Source organism: Canis lupus, unplaced genomic scaffold (assembly GCF_048164855.1).
Source record: "Canis lupus baileyi unplaced genomic scaffold, mCanLup2.hap1 Scaffold_341, whole genome shotgun sequence".
In the NCBI taxonomy this organism is placed as follows: domain Eukaryota; kingdom Metazoa; phylum Chordata; class Mammalia; order Carnivora; family Canidae; genus Canis; species Canis lupus.
The window spans coordinates 296-22,608 of record NW_027326562.1 but is presented as its reverse complement, the minus strand read 5'-3'; the positions used below and the strand labels follow the sequence as shown (position 1 = coordinate 22,608).

General features: G+C 41.7%; 1 protein-coding gene across 1 annotated transcript; it reads left to right on the top strand.

Moving 5' to 3' along the window:
- Positions 1 to 1,775: 1,775 nt before the first annotated feature.
- Positions 1,776 to 21,656, top strand: LOC140629901 (uncharacterized; the record flags this gene model as incomplete). Its single annotated transcript, XM_072819381.1, has 8 exons — positions 1,776 to 1,968; positions 2,061 to 4,564; positions 13,701 to 13,723; positions 16,152 to 16,198; positions 18,444 to 18,485; positions 18,567 to 18,645; positions 20,849 to 20,923; positions 21,422 to 21,656. Coding segments are annotated over exons 2-8 (2,770 nt in total), but the record flags the coding sequence as incomplete, so codon positions are not given.
- Positions 21,657 to 22,313: the final 657 nt, after the last annotated feature.

Here is a 22,313-nt window from a genome sequence, read left to right as displayed (position 1 = left end):
AGTCTTTTCCTTGGAGACAAACTTGAAAGGCCAATTACCAGTTCCAGCCCTTATCAGGCCAGGGACCTTGTTCAAAGCTAATACCAGGTGTCAAGGCCAAATCAGGGGAACCTAGACTTTGCACAGTTGAGGGAGCTGGGAAGAGAGAGGTAGCTTTGGAAATGCAAGTGTGCACTTGTGGAAGAAGAGAAGAAATAATTGGAGGAGTCAGTCCTAGAATTGGGGGTTTTGCTCTCTAGGCAGCTAGGTGCTAAGCCCAAGACCCAGCAGTTCTGATTGTGGACACAGCATCTTCTTTCTCTCTCCAATTATACTGAGTTGGCTGGATTTAGGGGTATGGCTGATCCTGCCCCCTTGAGATATAGGAGTAAAGCAACAGTGCTTAAGCAATAATTGGGCCTCGGCAGTGCCCAATAAGTAGCATTCTTAGGTGTGGAATTCCTAGATGAAGTAGTTTTTAGATGAACTGCAAAGAGAAAAGGAAGACATGAAATGGGAATTAATTTAGTTTCTGTCTGTTGGTTCTTGGCCTGGTTGTTTCCAGTAAAAAGGAGTCAGCTTAATCTTTATCCTAAGACTTGTGACTCATGCTTCTGATTCTTCCTAGTCTGGGAAAGCTTTTAACTTTTAAGCCCATAAACTGTAGATGGTGGCCCTTCCTGAAAATGAATTGCTGGGGGAGCTGTCAGCTTGTGCTCTTCACAGACAGTTTTCTCCTTTTAGGGTTAACTTGAGTATTGTGAAAAGAGAAGGAAGTAGGAGTTTAGAATATTTAGAAGTTTAGATCAAATCTAGAAAAGGGGGAAATCATCTCTGGAGAACATGTCTCTACAAGGATTGCATGTCTCCCACCAACCAATTTTACCCCTCCCAGGGTAACCCAGAGAGTATCAGCAGTTCCATGCATTCCTGGGCCCTTAGCTTTTCCCTTTGTACTTTCTACTCTCCCTCCTTCCCTACACTGCATGTTCCCAGTAAAAAGGGAATGGATACCCACCCCATATAAGGGAATAGTCATCTTTACCCCTATAGTAGTAACTGACAGCTTAGAGTATAGGGGCAAGACTGGTGGCAGAGTCTCTTCACCTTTTTGGAGAACAGCAAAGTACCCTGAAGACTTCTGTGATATAACCAACTCCCCACCTGTCCCTTGCATTGTTCTCTCCAGGCCATTGGAGAGCTAGAGCAGTCATCTGTTACTCCAGGAGGGGATAGTGCTGAAAAATCACTTACACTGGTATTCCAGAGGCATTAGACCAGAGGTCTTATGGAGGAGGAAAGCCAAACCTGTGTGTTCATTGAGGCTGCACCAAGCCCTTGGGGGCCTGGGGACTATTAAATGGAGTTCAGAACCCAGGCTGTTTCTGAGCTTCCTTCATCCCCAGCTGTGAGTCCACCTTATGTGTGTCTTTGGCCACATGCCCTACTAGATCCAAACATGCTTAATGCACCTGAGTCTGGACAATGACTTTGCTTATGCCATGCCACCTTATTCTAGAATTAGGTTTAGGAAACATTTTTTTTCTCTCTCCAAGTTTAAAATACTTGCCATGGTCTTTTCTCCAAGTGAAGGGTTACTGTCACTATAAGTAAGCACAGGCAAGAACCAACTTTGGAGTTGCTGAGTTTTCAGCAGAAAAACCAACTGGGAAAACAAAGAAACATTCCAGGTCTTGTCTTTGTCTTTGTCTTTCACTGTGTATGTAATTTGAGCTTTGGTAGTTAAGCATCTATTTGTTCATTCCTGAATCAGACCCTAGTGTTGAATTTTGTAAAGGTTCATTGACCTTATTCACCTACTTCCCAGGAGTTTGTTTTAATCTTGATGTCTTTGGGTACTTGCCCAGAACACAAGGAATTGATACATCAGTGCTCTGATGAGAAGCCAAGGAAGGAGAAGTGACTGCCTACAGCTTTGAAGGCCAGCATTGGGAGATAGGTCAGGGTTGAATTCTACAATCTTAGAAGGTAATGTTCCTATTTCTGGTTGACAGCTTGATTCAGATTAAAATTATCCTATGGCTTTCTGACTTGAGTGCACTCTTTTCCTTTTTCACTAGCTGCAGGATAACAGTCGAGCTAGGATCCAGGGACATGTGCCAGGTTTGGAGACTACACATGGGATCATTCCAGGCATCTCTATGGGCTAAGCCCAAGGCATCAGCCAGTCAAAATTGCTAGAAATAGACTGAAAAGAGCAGGACAGTATATTGTCTTCCAAGACAATCTCTGTTAAGCATCCTGACCAGAAATTAGAGGAAGAAGCAGAGAATTCTTCAGACCCTGAGGGAGAAAATGAAACGATTGTTGCAAGAGTCAGAGGAAGAAATCATGGTCACCCTGGGACCCCCCTCCAGGCTTTCCCCAGATAAAGCTAAGTCAGAGACTATGTGTGGCATCAAGAGCAAGTACTCAGGCCCCATTGAATCCTTACCAGAAGATAGATCCCTGCTCCCTCACTGTGGGTCAACAGCCTCAGCCATTGGTGGAGATAGAGATGGGGGCCTGGCCCAGCATTGCAACTTTGAGCAGCAGGCCGGCAGCCAGTTTCCTCTGGGCTCTACAGCCTGTGCTTCGGGATCTGGCTCTCAGGATCTCTCATCTGTCAGCATTACCACAAGCTGTCAAGAGCCCTCAGAAAGGAATCAAGCCAAGTCCCTTTTGTCCAGAGGCCCTCACCAAGGCTGCAGCTGTGAACAGCAAGAGCCTTTGGGGGATGTAGTAGACTATATAATCAGAGAGCTACAAGGCATCAGCCGTCTCCAAACTGAAATTGCTGAACTGCAGCAACACTTGAGCCAAGTCCGGGGTTCTGTGGATGAAGTGTCTAGCTGTGTAGACTCAGTTCTGAGTGAAATAGAAGGCTTGCAGGTAGGCAGCAGCTCCCTGGCCAAGGTGTGTGCGGGGGAAATGGCCCAGGAACCCCATATGGACAGACCCAGTGAAGAAGCCATTCTGTATCTGTATGGACTTCCTGAGCAAGATGGGGAAAATACCATGGAGCTGGTACACAGCTTCCTGGCCATGCACCTCTGTGTTAATGGCATGCAATGCAACAGGTACATCAAAGAGGCTTACAGGGCAGGCAAAGCTCCAGCCCCCAGGCCTACTGTTGTGAAACTTGCCCATCTAGAGCATAGAGACTTCATATTGCAGAAATCCATCCTTTTGCAGAGTGTAGGAGTCCGGATTGCCACCAAAGAAGAACCGAGCTGGCCACAGTGCTATAAGAATCCCCAAAAGGAGTCTCTGTCATTTTTGCAACAACTTCAGGATGATAATGCAAATTCTTTAAACCACCATGAGCCACTTCTTCAGATGGAAACAGGGGACACAGGACCCATAACAGGAGCATCTCAAAATCAACACAGAGAACCTCAAACCACTGAGCAGCAAGGCCTTTGCTTCCCACCCAAGAATAATTTCACAAAGCCAAGTGGTGTATCTAAGCCAGGAGAAGAAGTAGAAGGAACATCAGGAGCCTTCCGAGTTATTGGTGGCAGTTTGGGTGAGATGACAGGGAGAGAGGCTTCTCTGTCCACCTTCCATCAATTTGAGGAACCTTCCCCAGTATTAATCTCAGGAGAGGAGGGTTCTGGGAAACCCCAGGTTTTGAAACAGTCCAGCCAAGGATTTGAAGCATGTAGTATAGCAAAAAGAGAAAACAACTGCAGCAATAAAAGTGAGGCTGGTAGCTGCCTGTCACTGTCTGGATTGCTGAAGACGGAGGACAAGCTCCTGGCCTGTGAAGCTGGGCTTGATATTCTGAGCTCAAAGCAACTGGAGGACCTTTTGACAGATAAGTCCAAAAGGTTTGCAACTCTGAGCCGTGACCGCATGATGGAGGAAATTATCATAGGGCCTGAGACTTTCAGTGACATGGTTCATATTGACTTGAATGAAGAGGAGGAGCATGCTACTCAGGTCCTTAAAGATGTCTTTGAAAAGTCATCTTGTGGGCTGGTCGGTTTGCAGGAGGATGAAGATGTAGAAATTAAATTTTACAAAAGCAAACTGGGCCGAGCAATTAACCATTTTCGTTCAGCTCTACAGGGTGTGTTTCAGAAGCTGGAGAATAGTGGGTCCATCAGTCCTGAGGACCTGGAAAGCAATGAGAGTGGTTCTCAGTCAGAGAACAGTGATAGACTTCTTGGTACAATGAGTTCAGAAGGTGCGCAAGATTTCTCTGTGGAGAGCCCTGGGAGTCAGGAGAGTGAGAGCTTGCTCAGTATGGTATCTGGTGGAGTGGGCATTTCTACACAGAGAGACCAAACCTTTCAGGATCCTAGCAACTTCTCTCTGGCTTCTACCTCCTTGCCTATCGCATATTCATTGCCAGGTTTTTCTCTGGCTCCATGTCTGGGAAGTGAAACTTGTTCCAGGCCTGAATCTCCCAAGCAGGGCAGACTAAGCCTAGAGCAAGTGTGTGCAGAGACTGTCTACCTCAACAAGTGCATCAACAATTTTAAAAATGTTCTGAGAGAGAAAAGACTGAGGCAGAAAAAACTTTTGCATGAGCTAGTACAGAAGGCAAACCATCTCTCAGTAGAAGACATACACTCAGGTATTCAAAATCTATGTTTAATGGGGTAATAGCTGGCTGGGTATGGCCTCTATCAGGCTAGCATGAGACACAGGTTGGTGGTGAGTTTCACAAGGTGATGTGGGAGGTCCACAGCTTAAATTAGTCTAAATTACTTGAATACAGATTTTAAGCTAATCCTGTGGGAATTATAATGCAAGAGGGTTCTAAAGCAACAGGAAAGAAATTCCTGCCTCCAGGGAGCTTCCAATCTGTGAGGGGGTTCAAGGTTAAGAAACTACCTTTTCAAAAAAGGGAAGAACATGTGGGCAGGAGTAGTTTATAGCTGCAGGACCTTTAGGATATGCTGGTGTAAAGTAGGTGTCATGTCAGAGGCAGGAATGGCCATATTCCTTGCAGGCACTAGAGGGGCTGATGGCAATCCTACACTGCATTTTAAAATTATTCTTTGTGCATTTCTTGCTGAGATAAGATTGCCATTTCCCCAGGACCTGATGGGCCATTGTGGGAATTTCCCTTATCCTGACCTTTCTTCTTCCCAGTACTGGACTTAACATAGAACCTTATTTTCAACTTGAAGCTATCCAGTGGTTGCCCTACCCAAGAACCTGACTCTGCATTTCATAGGTCATACATATTCCTTTTCTTCCATCTCCAGCTAAAGGCTCCTCACCTAAACTGGAGTATGGAATGGTTTTGACTTAAGAAACGAGAGTACTTTTTTTCTAGGCAGCATGGAGATATGTAGTTTTAAAATTACTTCTCCCGATCAAAATTAAATTTATCCGAAGAGCATATGCTGTATTCATCCAGTTTTAAATGTAAATGGGGTTGTCCTCCTATGCATATAACCTGATTAATGTTTCTAAGGGAGAATTAAAATTATGAAACATATTGTGTTGACAAAGGTGTGAGGGAACAGGCACTTCTGCATTGCTGATGGGAAGGGAGTGTAAATTGGTATAACCTCTAAGGAAGACAATTCGCAAAATGTATCAGAATTCTATATACCCTTTGAGCCCCAAAATCACTTCCAGGAATATATCTTACAGGTTTATTTTCACATGTGGAAAGGACATATGTTATATTTTTGAAGCATTGTTTTTAGTAGCAAAGATTGAAAACAACCTAAATGTTAAAAAAACACTCATTAGGGGCACCTGGGTGGCAGAGTCGGTTGAGCTTCACCCTTGGTTTCTGCTCAGGTCATGATCTCATGGGTCATGGGATAGACCCCCTGCATAGGACTCTGCCCTCAATGGGAAGTCTGCTTGAAGACTCTCCCTCTGCCCCAAATTGTGTGCATGCATGCCCCCTCTCTCTCTCTCACTCTCTTTCTCAAATTAAGAAAGAAAGAAAAACAGGTTAAATAATTCACTGGCACATCCTAACAGTGGACTACAGTACCATAGAGCTATAAAAAGAATGAGATAGCTCTTTAATGAAATGGAGAGATATCTAAGATATATTGCCATATGAAAAAACAAGGTACAGAACAGTATGTATAAGATGCCTACATTTGTATAAAAAAGAGAGAGAATACATAAATGCATAGTGTCTGTGTGTATAGAATATCTAACAAAGATATGCAAGAGATTGATTTCATGATTGCCCAGAGGAAGGGTATTCGGTGAAAAACTAAGGAGATGAAAAGTAGACTTTATTTTTAATGTAAACCTTTTTTTACATTTTTTAGAATTTGAGTAATAAATGTCATATCAAGTCATAAAATTAAGTTTAAAAAATAAAATCACATCATGTTCCTTTCAAATATCCCTAGAGCTATTCCTTATAGTTTATCAGAAAAGTCTAAATTCCTTCATTTGACATTCAGGACTGCTACAGTTGGTCTCTAGTTTACAATTCCAGGCTTATCTTTGGTTGTCCCACTGTACTCCACCCAAAAGGAAACTATACTGTCATAAATTCACCTTGTACTGTCTGTTCTCTGCATATTCACATATACATGCTTTCTTTTAGCCTAAGGTGCTGTGTTAATCAAATCAGCCTAGCAAAATTTATTCAGTTCTTTAATATGCAGCCAAAGCATCACCTCTTCTAGGAAACTTTCTATAATTCTTCAACTTTAAGGAATTTCTTTCTCCTCTTAACTTTGCAGCCCTCTTTCCTTCTCCCTGGGCACTTAGAGATTATTACATTACAATGGAAATAACAAATATCAAAGCAGTACTTCCTTACGGACTCCTTAAACCTTGGTGGGAATTGATGTTAGCATGAGCACCCAGCACACTGGGCTGGCTCTTCAGCTTGCAGAATTCCCCTTCTGAGCTAATATCCTGGTGGGCAATGAGGAGCTTGTAGTACCTGTGGTAAGCAGGTGGTGGCAGCAGCAGTGATAATGAGACAAAAGTAGGTTTTCTGAAGCACCAATAAGAAAGCAAGCCAAAGTTCTGGGTCCTAGCCAAGATCAAGTCTGGTCTGTGGGCTGCAGAGGGACTAGTGGAGGGGTGCTGGGTCCAGGCCTGACTCCAGAACATTCCATAGGGTAAGAAGAATAGAGCAAGGTAAGCTCATAGGGGACAGACAGGCTTTCACTAACACACTCTTGTTGGGAGAGCCCACAAAAGCAGTCACCCTAAGCTAATAAGCTGATTCAGTATTAGTGGCTACTACTACAATGAAATATTTGAGAAATCAGCTTCTTTTTTTTTTTTTTTTTTTTTTTTTTGCTGCTCTGCTTGGGACGTTTTAGGGCCTAAGTTAACTAGTCTTACTGTTAATTTGAGTTCCTATTTTTCATCCTTTTCCTTCTCTTTTGGGGGGTACTGTTTTAAGTACTGTTACATGCATTATATGAAAACTCAGTTATTTTATTTCTACAGTCTACCAAAATAGCTTTTGTCAAGGCCATCAGGTGATCATCATATTGCCAAACTCCTGATCCTTTTTTAGTCCTCCTCTTAATCAATCAGCAACCTGACATAATTATGTCCTTCCTATAATTACTACAGCTTTATTGAGTTATAATTTACATACCATAAAGTTCACCCTTAAAAAGTATATGATTTATTTTTTAGTAGATTCATAGAATTATGCAGCCATCAACTCCAAAACATTTCTAACACCCCAAAAAGAAATGCCTTACCTATTAGTGGTCACTCTCCAATCCCTTTGCTTCCAGCCTCTAGCAACCTCTAATCTACTTTCTGTTTCTATGGTTTTTTGCCCATTCTGGACGTTGCATATAAATGGATCCATATAATATGTGGCCTTCTTCCTCTTAGCATGTTTTTAAAATTCAACCATGTTGTAATATGTATCAATACTTCATTTCTTTTTGTGGTGGAATAATATTCCATCATATGGATACACCATATTTTGTTTATCTGTTCATTATTTGATGGTATTTAATTTGTTCTTTTTTACTACTTTTTGGCTATTACAAATAATGTTACTATGAACATTTGTGTACAAATTTTTGTGCAGACATATATTTAGAATTCTCTTGGGTATTTATTAAGCGGAATTCCTGGGTCACATGGTAACTCTAAGTTTAACATTTTTGAGAAATTGTCAGACTATGTCCAGTGTGGATGCACCATTTTACATTCTGACCAGCAAGGCATGGCAGTTCCACATTCTTGCTAACAGTTACTAATATCTGTGTTTTTTATTACAACCCATCCTAGTGTAAGTGGTATCTTACTGTGGTTTGGTTTTCATTTCCGTAGTGGCTAATGATGTTAAGCATCTTTTCATGTGCATATTGGCCATTTATATATTTTCTTTCGAGAATCGTCTATTCAAATCGAGTTGTCTTTTTGTTTTTGAGTTGTGAGTGTTCTTTATATATTCTGGAGATGTGCCCCTTATCACATATATCATTTGTAAATATTTCCCTCCAATCTTTGTGTTGTCATTTCACTTTTTTGATGGTGTTTTTTTGAAGCATATATGTTTCATTAAAAAAAAATTATTGTGGTAAAATCTGCATCGTATAAAATTTATCATTTTAACCTTTTTAAGTTCATTCACATTGTTGGAATCATCACCATCATCCAATATCCAGAACTTTCTCATCTTCCTCAGTTGAAACTCTCTACCCATTAAACTAATTCTCCATTCTCCCTCCCCCCCCCCCCCAGCCACTGGCAACCACATTCAACTTTCTGTCTCTATCAATTTGATTGCTCTAGGTAGCTCATATAAATGGAACCACACAATATTTGTCATTTTGTGACTGGCCTGTTTTACTTAGTGTAATGTTCTTAAGGTTCACTCATGTTGTAGCATGTGTCAGGATTTCTTTCCTTTCTAAGGCTGAATGGTATTCCGATGTGCGTATATATACCACATTTTGATTATCCATTCACTTGTAGGTTGATATCTGGGTTTCTTCTACCTTTTGGCAATTATGAATAATGCTGGCATGAACATGGGTGTATAAACATCTGTTTTGAGTCCTTGCTTTCATTCCCTTTAGGTATATAACTAGAATTGGAATTGCCATATTGTGTTCTACAGTGGCTGCACCATTTTACATTCCTATCAACAGTGCACAAAGTTCTAATCTTCCTGCATCTTTGCCAACAGTTGTTAATTCTCTCTCTTTTTTTGTAATAACAGTTATAATGGGTATGCAAAAGAGTACAAAAGTTTTAGATTTTGATGAAATTCAATTTATTTTTCTTTTGTAGATTATGGTTTTGTTTCATAGTTAAGAAACCATTGTCGAATCCAAGGTCATAAAAATTTACTCCTGTTTTTTTCTAAATGTTCTTTAGTGTTAGCTCATTAGATCTATCTGATCCATATTGAGTTAATTTTTTGTATATGGTGTGAGATAGGGATCTGACTTCATTCATATGCATAAGGATGTTCCAGCACCATTTGTTGAAAAAGATTTCTTTCCCCCATTGAATGGTCTTAGCACCCTTGTCAAAAATCAACTGACAGTAAATTTAAGAGTTTATTTCCGAACCTTCAGTTCTATTCCACTGATCTTTTAGTCTGTCCTTATGCCTCAGTTCTTGCTTTTTGAAACACTTTCTTCATTTGGTTTCCATGGGACCTCTCTGTATTGGTTCTATGCCAGTATTACTGACCTTTCCTTCTTAGCCATCTTTACTGGTTCTTCCTCATCTTCCCAACCTTATAGAATCCCAGGATTCAATCCTGATTTCATCTTTTTTATTCATACTCATGGGCTAAGTAATCTATTTCAATATCATGAGTTTCATAAGGATTCCCAGATTTATATCTCTGGCCCAGCCCTCTTCCTTGAACGCCAAACTCTACATCTTAACATTCTCATTTGGATGTAAATAGGCACCTTACATTAACATATCTGAAACCAAACTCCTGGTCCTTTTCCCCAAGCCCTTGCCAAACCTGCTTTTTCTATAATCTTCCTTACCAGTATATGACAATTCCATTCTTGCAGATGCTCAGGCCCAAAGCCATAGAGTCATTCTTGTTTTTTCCTTTTCTCTCATAGCCCACATCCAATCAGTTAGTCAATCTGCTTATTGTAACTTAGGATGTAACCTAAACTCTAATATTTATGGCAGCAATGTCCACAATAGCCTAAGTATGAAAAGAGACCAGATGTCCATCACTAGATGAATGGATAAAGCAGATGTATATACACACACACACACACATACATACACACACAGTAATACACTGAATATTACTCAGCCATCAAAAATAATGAAATCTTGCCATTTGCAATGATGTGGATGGAACTAGAGGGTATTATGCTAAGCAAAATAAGTCAGTCAGAGAACGACAAATACCATATGATTTCACTCATGTGGGATTTAAGAAACAAAACAGATGAGCATAGGAGAAGGGAAGGAAAAATAAAGTATGATGAAAACAGAGAGGGAGGCAAACCATAAGAGACTCTTAACTATAGGAAACAAACTGAGGATTGCTGGAGGGGAGGAGGGGGAAGGAATGGGATAATTGGGTGACGGGCATTAAGGAGGGCACCTGATGTAATGAGCACTGGATGTTAAATGCAACTGATGAATCACTAAATTCTACCCCTGAAACTAATAATACAGTATATGTTAACTAAATTGAATTTTAATAAAGAATTTTTTTAAAAAGTAACCTAAACCTTACCAGTATCTCTACCTCCACTACTATTATTCTTGTCTAACTCACCATTTTGTTTATCCAGTGATTTCAGTAGCCTTACTGGTCTCTCTGCTTCTATCCTTGTTCCTCCTCAGTCTGTTTTCCCTACAGTAATCAGAGTAATGCTTACAAAACATGAGTCAGATCATATCACTTCTCTGCTCAAAAGCTTCAGTTGGTTTTCTATCTCAGAATGAAAACCAAAGTGCTTATGAGCTTGTAGAACCCTGTCTGAACTGCTACTCTATTGAAAACTTGCTGTTCCTCCACACCAATTATGTTCTCACCTTAGGCTTTGCACTTGCTCTATGTTCTGACTAGAATACTTTTTTCCTAGAATCTGAATAGCTTCTTTACCCTTTCCTTCAGGTCTCTGCTTAGATGTCACATTATCATTGAGGGCTCCCTGTGACAACCTTCTATAAAATTTTAATAGTGGGGTGCCTGGATGACTTGGTTAAATGTCTGCCTTTGGCACAGGTCCTGATCTCAGGGTCCTGGGCTCAAGCTCCACGCCAGGCTCCCTGCTCAGTGCAGAGTCTGCTTCTCCCTCTGCCCCTCCACCCCTGTTCATGCTCACTTGCACTCTCTCTCAAATAAATAAAAATCTTTTTAAAAAATAGAATTTTAATAGTAACTATAACATCACCATGGGGGGTGCATTATCTTTTCCCCTTCCTTGAATTTTGCAGCAGAGTCTCTATCACGAGTGATATGGTGTGTGTATAGTTCCAGATCCTGGAACCAAATGCCTATTTTGAATTTTGGCTTTACCCCTTGCTGTGATTTCAGGCAAATTTCTTAACCTCTCTGATGATCTTCAGTTTAATCAATAAAAAAATGGAGATAATAATAGTATTTACCCAGTAGAGTTGTTGGGAGAAATAAGTGAGCTTATTTAAATAAAATATCAGATACATGATATGTTAGATATGTAGATAACACTTAGTGTTAACTACTATTATCATCTTCATCATTATTAATCATCAGCTCCTCCTCTAGAATAGAAGCTTCTCAAGATCAGGGAGTTTGTTTCATTCACTTTGCTTCATTACCAGCACTGAGAACACTGCCTGGTGTGCAGTAAGTTCTCAATAAGTACTTATTGAAGAAATGAATCCTCGCTATAACCCTGGGAGGTAGCATTCTTATCTGCTTTTTACAGATAAGGAAATGCAGGCTTAAATGAAATTGAGTGTCTCAAGTCTTTTGACTCCTAAGTACAATGGAGTTAAGATTGTTTTAATAATGGGAAAGGATGTCACTTCCTTATAAAATGTATTCTCTGGAAGAGTGCCATCATCCTTAGGGATGAGGTATCTTTTTCTTTCTTGCAGAATGAGTGTCCTATAGATATATTGCACTTGAACTGAAAATTCAATTTGAGTGGAAAAATGTTAAGGCATTTTAGGAAATTGGGAAGCACAAAAAGTTTGACTCTTAACAAGAAAAGGGTTTGTTAAGTTTGTCCAATGGGTAGAACAAACTGAAGAGCCGGTACATCAGTTCCTTGGGGTCTGGAAAATGGTACAGACTATTGACTAAGAAACCTATGTTTTCTCTGGTGATGGGCAAAACACATGTTCTTCTTAGAAGCTGTTGTTTCCTAAGTCCTGAAAGTTCAGGTTCCTTTCACTATATATAAATGCTAGAAGATATGCTAAGCCCTCAGGCTACAAGGGTAAAATTATATATATGTAGAGAGCCTTGACAGCCTTGTCAGCAGATTCTTAGGCATTATGGGGAACTCTGGGAAGAATAGACACAAAGTAAGTGTGACTTGTTGAATAGGGTGTATTTTTAAGATAGTGGAGATAGAGTGAAACCTTTCCAATTTGAATCACAGGGTCAGTTAAAGTGTTCCTTGCCTAATTTTATTTTTCAAAGAGAACAGAATACAGTAAGGGAGGTGGGAGTAGATGCAGAGGCAATATGGCCCCATTCCAATAAGTGTCTTTTGCATCTCATCCACACTCCTGTAGCTACACTGTTTTTAAGGATTCCTATTCCTGAGTTCACTCTTCTGTCAAGTCAGGTGACCCATTAAGCCATTAGAAATAGGTGAAAAAGTGGAAACTTAAGAATTAGTGTCTATTAAAAAAAAAAAAAGAATTAGTGTCTATGATTCTCCCTTTTACTTGTTATGTAATATCAGTGGTCTTTTAAAGGGAGGGGAAAAAATGGAGGGGAAGCTGATTGGCCCAGGTTAATGAACCTGCCTTAGAGAAGAAAACTTGTGGAGCTATCCACATGTGGCCTAGTAGGCAACGTAGTCTGATGAATAGGAGAAGGAGTAATCTCTGGACTTCATCTTCCTCTACTGTGGCTTGCTAAGGTTCTTCTGGAAGCATCGGTTTCCTTTGGTGCATTGTTCTGGATTTAATAGATAATCAGGCCTGGGGTTGCTGTCATGGTTTTATCATCTAGATTATGGTGACTTCTGTTAGAGCAGTGGCCATTTGATGCACCCATCTGTAGCTTTTGAGCATCCTGGTCCTAGCCTTAACATCAGGCCTGAACCTGGCCTAAGTTAACTTAGGCTTTGGGAAAACAGGCCAGGGTTTGCTGGGCAAATGCATGGCCAAGCCTGCACTGTAAAATGGAAAGGGTTCAGTCACCAGGCCTTTGGGGTTTGAGAACTTATCCCAGACCCAGAGTGAGCTCATATAGCTTCTGAGGAAGGAACTCACTTTGTGCTTAGCCAGTTCAGATAGTCTGTTGGAGTGGCCTTTGGTAACAAAGCTTGTGGCCCTGGTTTCTGTGACGCTGCATGCAGGCCAGTTGGGAAAGGGGGAAAAAAGGGGTGACTGAAATCCCCAGGTAGACTTTGTCCTTTAGTTTGAGTAGCCAAACCGGAAATAATCTAAACTAAAAGCAGGTACAGCCAATACAGGAGGTAAGGATTCTGGAAGCTAGGCTCTGTGAACTGGACCTCTTCCTTTCTTCTATGTTTCTTGAGATTTAGCTGGCATTTTCTTTGGGTTCCATGCAATGGGACTGAATCTACTAACCTTTCTGCCCTTTTTTTCTGCTCTTTCTCTCCTTGCAGAAAGAAAGCGAGGAGCCATTCAGGTTGTGCCTCTGGCCCTTTGGGCCCTTTTTGTTGTCTATTTTCTGCCCTTCTCCTGAGCACGGTGTGCGTGAGTGTGTGCGCGTGTGTGTATGCGTATGCGTGTGCGCATACGCACACACATCTGTGATCTGTATCTCTGAGCTTTGGCTCATGCAGATAGTCTGTTTTTCCTGAAAGCAGTTTGTGGGCATGCTCCATTCTTGTGTGTGCCTCTGCAGACATCCCTGGAGCACAGTGTGAGAATGTGTGTGCCAGCATGGTGCACATTCAATGTAGCATGTGTGTGCTTATACTTGTACTCAGTTTGACTACCCCAAACACTGATTGCCCCTCCTCTTCTACTTTGCACAGTGTTTGTCCATTTTTTGCTTGTTACTGCAGGTTGGCATCTGCTGTAAACCCTGGCTGAGCCCAGCATGCATACACTTTGTATTTGGGATAAGGAGTTGCTGTGGACGTTTTGTACCTCTTGCCTGGGGTCCTAAGTGTGAATGTGCTTTGTGCTTCTGAGCAGGTTTCTTGGTCTCTCTGTGAGCCTAAGCTTCTGTCAACCTGTGATGTGCTTCCCCCATGCCATGTGAATGCACAGTATAACTAATGCTCTGTGCCTGTAAGCACTGGTTCTTGAAGACAGTGAGGGTTTGCTATTGCCCGTGATTCAGGCCCTGGTGAACACTGGATCCTTCAGATGGGTGTGCACACATGTTTTATCACCCTATGTGCAGGATCCATGATCACCTTGTGTTTCCCTCAGGCGTAAGTTGTGTCTATGAATGTATCTGCTGTAGGTACTTTATTAGACCTCCTCTCACTCTCAGTCTTCCAGTATATCTGTGTGTATGTTCTATGCTTTGTCTGCAGGCTTTAGCAGACCCATTATCTCCTCTAAGCACAGGATATGTGTATAATCTGAGCTTGTTGAACCCTGGTTCTTAGAGATTTTTCGTGACTTTGTTTCTTTAAGATCCATGGTTTCAGGCAAACATCTAATTCTAGCTGGGAAAAAAATTCTGCTCGGTACAGTGACTGTTTTCATAGGGAATTTAAGTCCTGGGTGGTAGAATCTGGGGATAGGCTCAGAAGCAACCTTAGGAGATGTGTATTAACCACTTCTGGTTTCCTTTTGGGCCTGGCTCTCCTTTTGCCAATGTTATCCCACCCATAGAACCAGAGCAAGAGCCAGATAAGGTGAAATGGGTTCATGAAGGGCTGTAGGCAATAGGCAGATAGGCTTGCCTAGAATACAACCTGAGAAGGGTCTTAAACCCAAAGTTCATCTGGAGCCTACTGCTGATCCAGGGTAATTCTTACCTACTTTTATATCACCCTATACCACGGCTGCCCTATCTCTCTCTTTTCTACTTTGTCTTGCCTAATTTTGTCTGTTAATTCTCCCATCTGGAGCTCTCCCAAAATGTTACCCCCTGTACAAAGTTAAACACCTCACCTCTGCCTCCCTTGTTCTGGAGCTCAGGTCTCAGGGGGTAGGAAAGTTTTGGGGGTGGGGTAGAGAAGAACAAGGGGCAGGATGCCCCAGACCTGCCAGCACTAGGTTTATTGAGCTTAAACAGCATTTACCATTGGTTGTCTGGAGAGAGCCCTAGAAACTTTGGAACTTTTCTCTGTACACTGCTTAAAGGATTTGTGTGTGTGTGTGTGTGTGTGTGTGTGTGTGTATTTGTTTCTAGAGAAACCTCTAAAAACTTTCTAAATGGTTTCTTCCTTGAATTATTTGGTACCTCAGGTTTTAAGTTCTCATTATAAAGTTCATAAAGTCCACCAGAAGATAATCTAAGTATCCAATCTATCCTGGGTTCTCTTGTTAAATAGAGAGAGCTTATCAAATGTAGAGTGTCTATGAGTTAGGGCTTCAAAGAACCTAAGCCAAGTCAAATCATAAGATGAGATGAGAATACAGAAATTCACCACTCTGTGACAGCTAAGGGAACCTAGGAACATAACTAGAAAAGACTTTATATGAAGTTGTCCTTTTACTTAAGTGAAGCCTGGAAGCCCAAATGGACCTTATTTTCTTTGGGGCTTGGCTTCTGTTACATATACCAGTAGATTTTGTGTGTGTGTGTGTGTGTGTGTGTGTGTGTGTGTGTGTGTTGGGGGGTGTAAGTAGTTCTGGTACCTCTCACATTCCCAGTGGACCTTAGCCTTGAGATCTCAGTGAGCTTGACCTTATATCCTTCTGGTTCAGTAGGAAGAAAGGAGACAAAGTAGTGTTCATTTCAGCAACCTGCTTGTTGCTCTGGCTGATGAGAGCATTGGCTTAGGCATCAGTCTGGCGATGTTGCCACATTGTGTATGTGGCCTACACTTCTCTGAGCTTCCTACTTTACTGCTCACTGCCTGACCAAAGAAAGATGGCTGTCTCCCATTTTTTCTAGGATCTAACTTTTTTTCTATCTTCTTTTAAAGATTCCGGATGATGGTCACCCTTCTTTGCCCCAGTGGCTTCCGGAAGGGTAAGTGATTCGCTACACGGATTCTGTGAATTTACAGTCTGTCATGCAACTTCTAGATTTTCCCCTGGGAAGCAGTAGAAAAAGCTCCATAAGTTGGATCCTGGGAAAGAAGAGACTGCTATAGAAATTGGTTGGTTCTCTGGGGAGAGGAGAGAACTCTGTAGACTGATTCCTCAGAGATAGAAGAGAGAGCTTTATAGAGTCATTTCCCTGGAGCAAGGAAGGGAACTATGGGGCTTTCCTATCCTTGCCTCTAGAATTTCTGATTGATTGCATCTTAGTAATGATATACCCTTTAGGTAGAAGAAAGAGGAAACTAGAGAAATATCTGCATTTGACACACTTTTTTTTATCCTATTGTTGATAGTGTAGTCAATTAGATTACTCTCTGGGCTCTGTCCTAACTTCAACTGTTGTGAATCACCAACTCACTCCATTCCACTCTAGTCAAGACATAAGTAGCATCCCTTATGAGCTCAGTGTGTTCTCTCTGTGCTTCTTGTTTGGGAGTCTCAGATCATGTGATTGCAGCAGAGAGTCATTTTAAGGTGCTCAACTGCTGTCTATAATGACTGTTCTTAAGAGAGGAAAAAGATTAAATGCTTCCCCCACCCCTCCCTGGCACATAAACTGCCCATTATTTCTCAGGATCTTCCTTCTCTCCTTGTCTCATAAAGGCCTTCTGACATGAAAGTTCCCAGTGGATGCCTCCTCTCCCAGGGAAGAAATAAAATCAGATCATAAAGTTATCCACTCTATGTTTACATGCTCCTTTTCCTTGTGATTTGTCTTTTTAAAATCAAGAGTTGGTTATGTGAATGAACTATCCTTTTTTCTGTTGTCTGAATCTCATTTATGTTGCAAAAACCTTAAGTGGTACATATTATAGTTTTTAGAATTAGCCACAAACTTGTGATACCACTTGTTTTTTCTACAGCCCTTCTTTAGAACATTAGCTTTTTTTCCCCTAATGATTGTAAAATATATACATAACAATGGAACATAGCTATTTTTATTTTTATTATTTAAGCTATTTTTAAATGGAGCCCTGCAATGATTCTCTAAAGCCTCGCTGTTGTTATCTTTCCTTTCCTTTAGCTCAGTCCTTGGAAGCTGCCACAGGTTTAGAACTTCCCTAGGTCTGGTAGTCTCATTAAAAGCAAAGATCATTTCCTGTGTTTAGGAGGCTATTTTACTAGAAATCAACATACCAGGTTACCTGTTAAAACTTTTGGCCTTGATCTAATTTGTGACTCTGTTCTTTGCCTGCATAGCCAGCTGGCAGTACCTACTTATTCTCCTGCAACATGTCTCTTTTCAGACCAGTTATGCTGTACCACCCATCTTACCACCTTCCCTGTCTCTCTGTTTTCATTAAAGCCAAGTACATGAGTTCTTTTCATTGAGGCTCAGAATGACCGCTTCTAAGAGGTTGGAGAAACTTTGTAGTTCATCCCTTTTGTAGAATTGGCATCAAGACCCAAAGAGAGAAAGTAATTTTGGCAGAGGATATGTAGTAAATTAGTAGAAGAGTAGGATAAACTCCAGGTTATCTCATTGTGAGAATGGGGTTCTGGGACATTCTCTGTATTTTTATTGCATATAGTTATGGAAGAAATGGCAAAGAATGACAAAATTAATAAGCATAGAAAAAGTAAAAAGTTTTAAAAATACCCAAGTGCTCCAGCTGTAATTTTTTCTTTCTGGTCCCTGTTGATGTATCCATAGGGCTAGGGCCAGACTTTCAGAATCCTTTTGTTATTTCCTTCTTGAATGGTCTTTTTTTTTTCCTAAGTGGCCTTTTAGAAGTCTTCTATCCCACTATCCCTGTCTCTACTTGGTTATGCAGGCTCCTCTTTCCATGGAACCCTCCTTTTTCTTCAGGAGGCATGGATGGACAGAACTGGGGACCCTTTTACCTTTTACTCAGGATGGAGAAGGTCACCTCTTACATGTCATTAGCAGTCTTGGTCACAAAGCAGCTCTTCTGTAGAGCCATTCCTATGAGCTCTGGCCCGAGTTTAGGGAGGGGCCCTCTTATCTACCAATTCCTTCCTTGCATTATGGAGCACAAGGGCCTTCAAATAAACAGAGGTACCTTGAAGTGTTAATATGGGATAAAAGAGCTCCCAATTTGTGTCTAAAACTATAGGAGACTTAGAGAGGGCCCCCTGAGAGCAGATTCTGTTGCTCATCATTTCATGGCTTTATTTCTTTCACTTTGTGTCTTCCTCACCCCTCTCAGAGACACATGGTGGGAATCAGTTCATCTTCCTCTGAGGAGAAGGTGAGCAAGGAGAATAGAACACTGAACCTGCCAGTATCAAGATAGGACTGGAGTTCCTGACATATTTTCTTCTCTCCTCAGGCCTGCTGGAGGGCTCTATGGCATTGACAGCATGCCAGATCTACGCAGAAAGAAACCATTGCCACTTGTCAGTGATCTGGTGAGTGACTCTTTGCAGACTTACACTGTAGGCTTGAGGTATCTATCCCCCATTGGGCCTTGGCATATTATCAGGACTGGTAGTGGTTCATTTAGTGACAAGTATTGGTCTGAAGATCTATCATCTAAAGCTTTACTGAGACTTAGTGATAAGACCTTAGTTGGACCTGTTCTACCTTACTCCCTCATTAGAGCCCTGGATTCCTCATTAGCTAAAGTTCCTACCTGGAACTGTAACTTGGGGCCTTAAAGCTGGGCTCTAGTGTTGTCTTTTAGGTATCTTGTTCTTCTAGGTTTCTCTACAACCTTCTTCAATGATGTGGAATGGAAACTGCCTCTAGCCCTGACCTAAATCATGAGTTTAGTGTATAATGAGCATGACTGATGCTACTCCTTGGAGGTCAAGTGACAGTATCCTCCTAAGATAGATTTTTCTAGAGTATTTCTGTGTCTCTAGTACTTAACTTAGCGTCTGACACTGAGAGGTAATGATAAAACAATTGTGGAATTGAATTGAAACAAACTTAGAAGTTAAAGCAGATCTCAGGACCTCCAGAATGACTGGAAGATCCCATCTTGGGTCATGCCTCCTGAGGCAGGATCAACTCAAAGAATTTTCCATAGCCTAGTAGGTATGAAGTACCTACTACCTTCCTATGAAGTAGGAAGGTAGAGTGGGGCCCAGGCTTTCCCAGAGTCCTAGAGCTCTAAAGCTAGAATTTCAGTAAGACTTGAACCTCCTTTCTTATTACCATTTTCTGTTCCTGCTTCCCCCCTCAATTCATTCTATTTTTTTTAACCTATTGCTTTTCCCATTTCTCCTCTATTCCTTGTTCTTTTTTTCCCACCCAGTTTCTCTATCCTTAGTTGGCTGAATGGAATTATCCTCTGCCATTTTGTCTTGTTTTTTTTCTTTCTTCCTTTTTTTCCTACTGCTTGTGTACCTTCTCCTTTCTCTTTTTCCTCCTTCCTATTCCTCTTACCTACCATCAAGCTGGTTGATGAAAATAAGTTCTGAAGTCATCTCTTTATTACTTTCTCTCATTATCTTCCATCTCCTTTTTCTTCTCTTCCTACTTTTTCTCAACCTCTGCCCTCTCCAGTCTCTTGTACACCAGCCCCTCTTTGCTTAACTAGTTGGATAATAGTGACTTAGTCATTTCCTGCCCATACTCCATCTTTTAACCTTGCCTATATTTCACTTTTTGGCATAACTCTTCCTTATAGTAGAAGCTCTAGGCCCTGGACAGCTGACCGGGTTGAAGATAATTTTTAGTCAATAGAGGCCGAGGGGATTGGGATGTTATTCCCTACATCGATTAGACTACAGAGAAGAACCTTTCAGTTGCCTCTGCAAATGTTTTCATGCTCTTGGAGGTGGCTTTAACATTGTGTTGTTCCTTTCTCTGCTGTCCTCTGCACAGGCTATGGTGAGTGTCTCCAGAGTCCCTTTCTATCCTCTGTAAGAATCCACATCTCAAACCACCTGGGCCCCTCCCAACTGTTTCTCCTGCTTCGGCTGATACTATACCTCCTGTCTGCCCAATGTCTACTGCCTTAGGGAAACCATGTGCCTTTCCAGGGATTGTCCCTAAAGCTTGGGCTTAGCAGATATATTAGGTTCCTCTACACAAGAGCTTGGCTAGCAAAGCAGTCCCAGCTCTCAGACTTAATCCCCTGCCTTGATTGACTAAGGTTTATATTGCCCCTTTCACTTTCCAAGTGTCATACTCATTTGAGCTGTTGGCCTCTGTAACCATCTGGGATTGTGTGGGTGTGGGGTGGTACCCAGGGATAAAGGATAGCATGGAATCATTCTCAGTGATGGTTCTAAGTATGATTCTGACATAATTTAGTCTGTTCTTAATGACCTATTTTCTGCTCTAATTCTAAACTTGTCATTTTCCGTTGCCTTCCTATAAATGAGGGGTAGGAAACCAACCAATAGGGAAGGAAAGGGAAACTCTTTGGATAATAAATACCCTACGAGAAGTGCCATTCTAACATTGTTAGAACAGTCCCCAAGGGTCTTGTGTTTTGGATCTTAACTTGAGACTTGTTGCTTATAACCCATGGGCAGTCCCTGTGAACAGTAAAATTAGAAGGTAGTAAGTCAAGTAGTCATTTGGTCACTGAAACTCGCTTCCTAGGACTTTGTCAGATCTTGGCAGTAGCCGAGGCTGACAACAGGTCTTCTCTCACAGTCATTGGTCCAGTCCCGGAAAGCAGGAATTACTTCTGCAATGGCTACACGTACCTCTCTGAAGGATGAAGAGCTGGTAAGTGACCCATGGGTTTTCATGAATCCACTGGCCTAAAAACTGGTTATCATCTTTATAACCATATTAACTGAGAATTCTAGAGTGTTAGACACACATCATTAATGAAACAGCTAAATGGCTTTGGGTCTGAGTTTTCCACACTGGAAGAGGCAAGGGGCTGGAACAGAGGTAAGCCCAAGTCTCACATGGGAGTATGTGGCCAGTGAACTGAAGGTTTTATGGTGGGACTAGTACCCTATTTCCCTAGGAAGTTTGAATGCTGAAAAAAGGTTCAGACATAGCATTCAAGTCAGATCACTCTTGGATGACAAGGAGCACATGACATTGAAGGGGTTTTTTTCTTCCAGTCTTGGCTATGGGCTGGGCCAAGGTAGAGTATCTCCTTTATTGCCAGAGGAGAAACCAGGGTCTTGATTGCCCTGCAAGGATCTCAGTTCTGGTATCTCTCAGAGAGACCTAAAGTTGTTGGTTGGTGATGGGGTCTGTGTCTTTCAGAAATCCCATGTGTATAAGAAAACCCTGCAGGCCTTAATCTACCCAATCTCGTGCACCACACCCCACAACTTTGAAGTCTGGACAGCCACTACCCCAACCTACTGCTATGAGTGTGAAGGTCTGCTCTGGGGCATTGCCCGGCAGGGCATGCGCTGCAGCGAGTGTGGAGTCAAGTGCCATGAGAAGTGCCAAGACCTGCTCAACGCCGACTGCCTGCAGCGTGAGTGTCCCTGTGGTGAGAGGTGTAGAGCAGGGGGCAGCAGGGCCTCTCTGAAATAGTCTTGCAACAAAGAGCTAGGATGGCTAAACTGTCATGACTCTGGTCTACCTGATTATGAAGCTCTTTTTTTTTCAAAGAAACTAGGGTCCTGAGTCAAAGGGCATTTCCTTTCCAAATAACAGGTCTTACTGCACTCTTGACTCCTTTAGAAAAATATATTTTGTGGTTTCTGTAACCATTGGCAGAACTAGATCTCTTCTAGGATTCAGATGAATGAGAATCTGCTTGAGTACTATACACACTGCAGTGGCCATATTGCCCACTTACTAGAGCATCAATTGGGAACCAAAACTAATGAGAAGAGAGAGTTCTGTGAGGTTCCAGGCTTCACAGAAGAACTTCTTGAAGTACAGACTCTAGGACCTGGAGAAGGCAGCATTTTTTCCTTGCTTATAGAGGCAGCTTTTAGACAACAGTGTCAGGAACAGAAGCATCAAATGGATCAGGCAGAGAGGTCCCAGAGGAGAATGTGCCAGACTCCCAAGGCTCTGATTAAATAATTAAATAATTAAACAATTAAACAATTTGTGCTGCTACTCATGTTCTCCCAATATCTAATGGCTCCAGGGTCTCAGAGAGGAGGGAGGCCCTCCCTCTCCCCCTCAGTTCTAT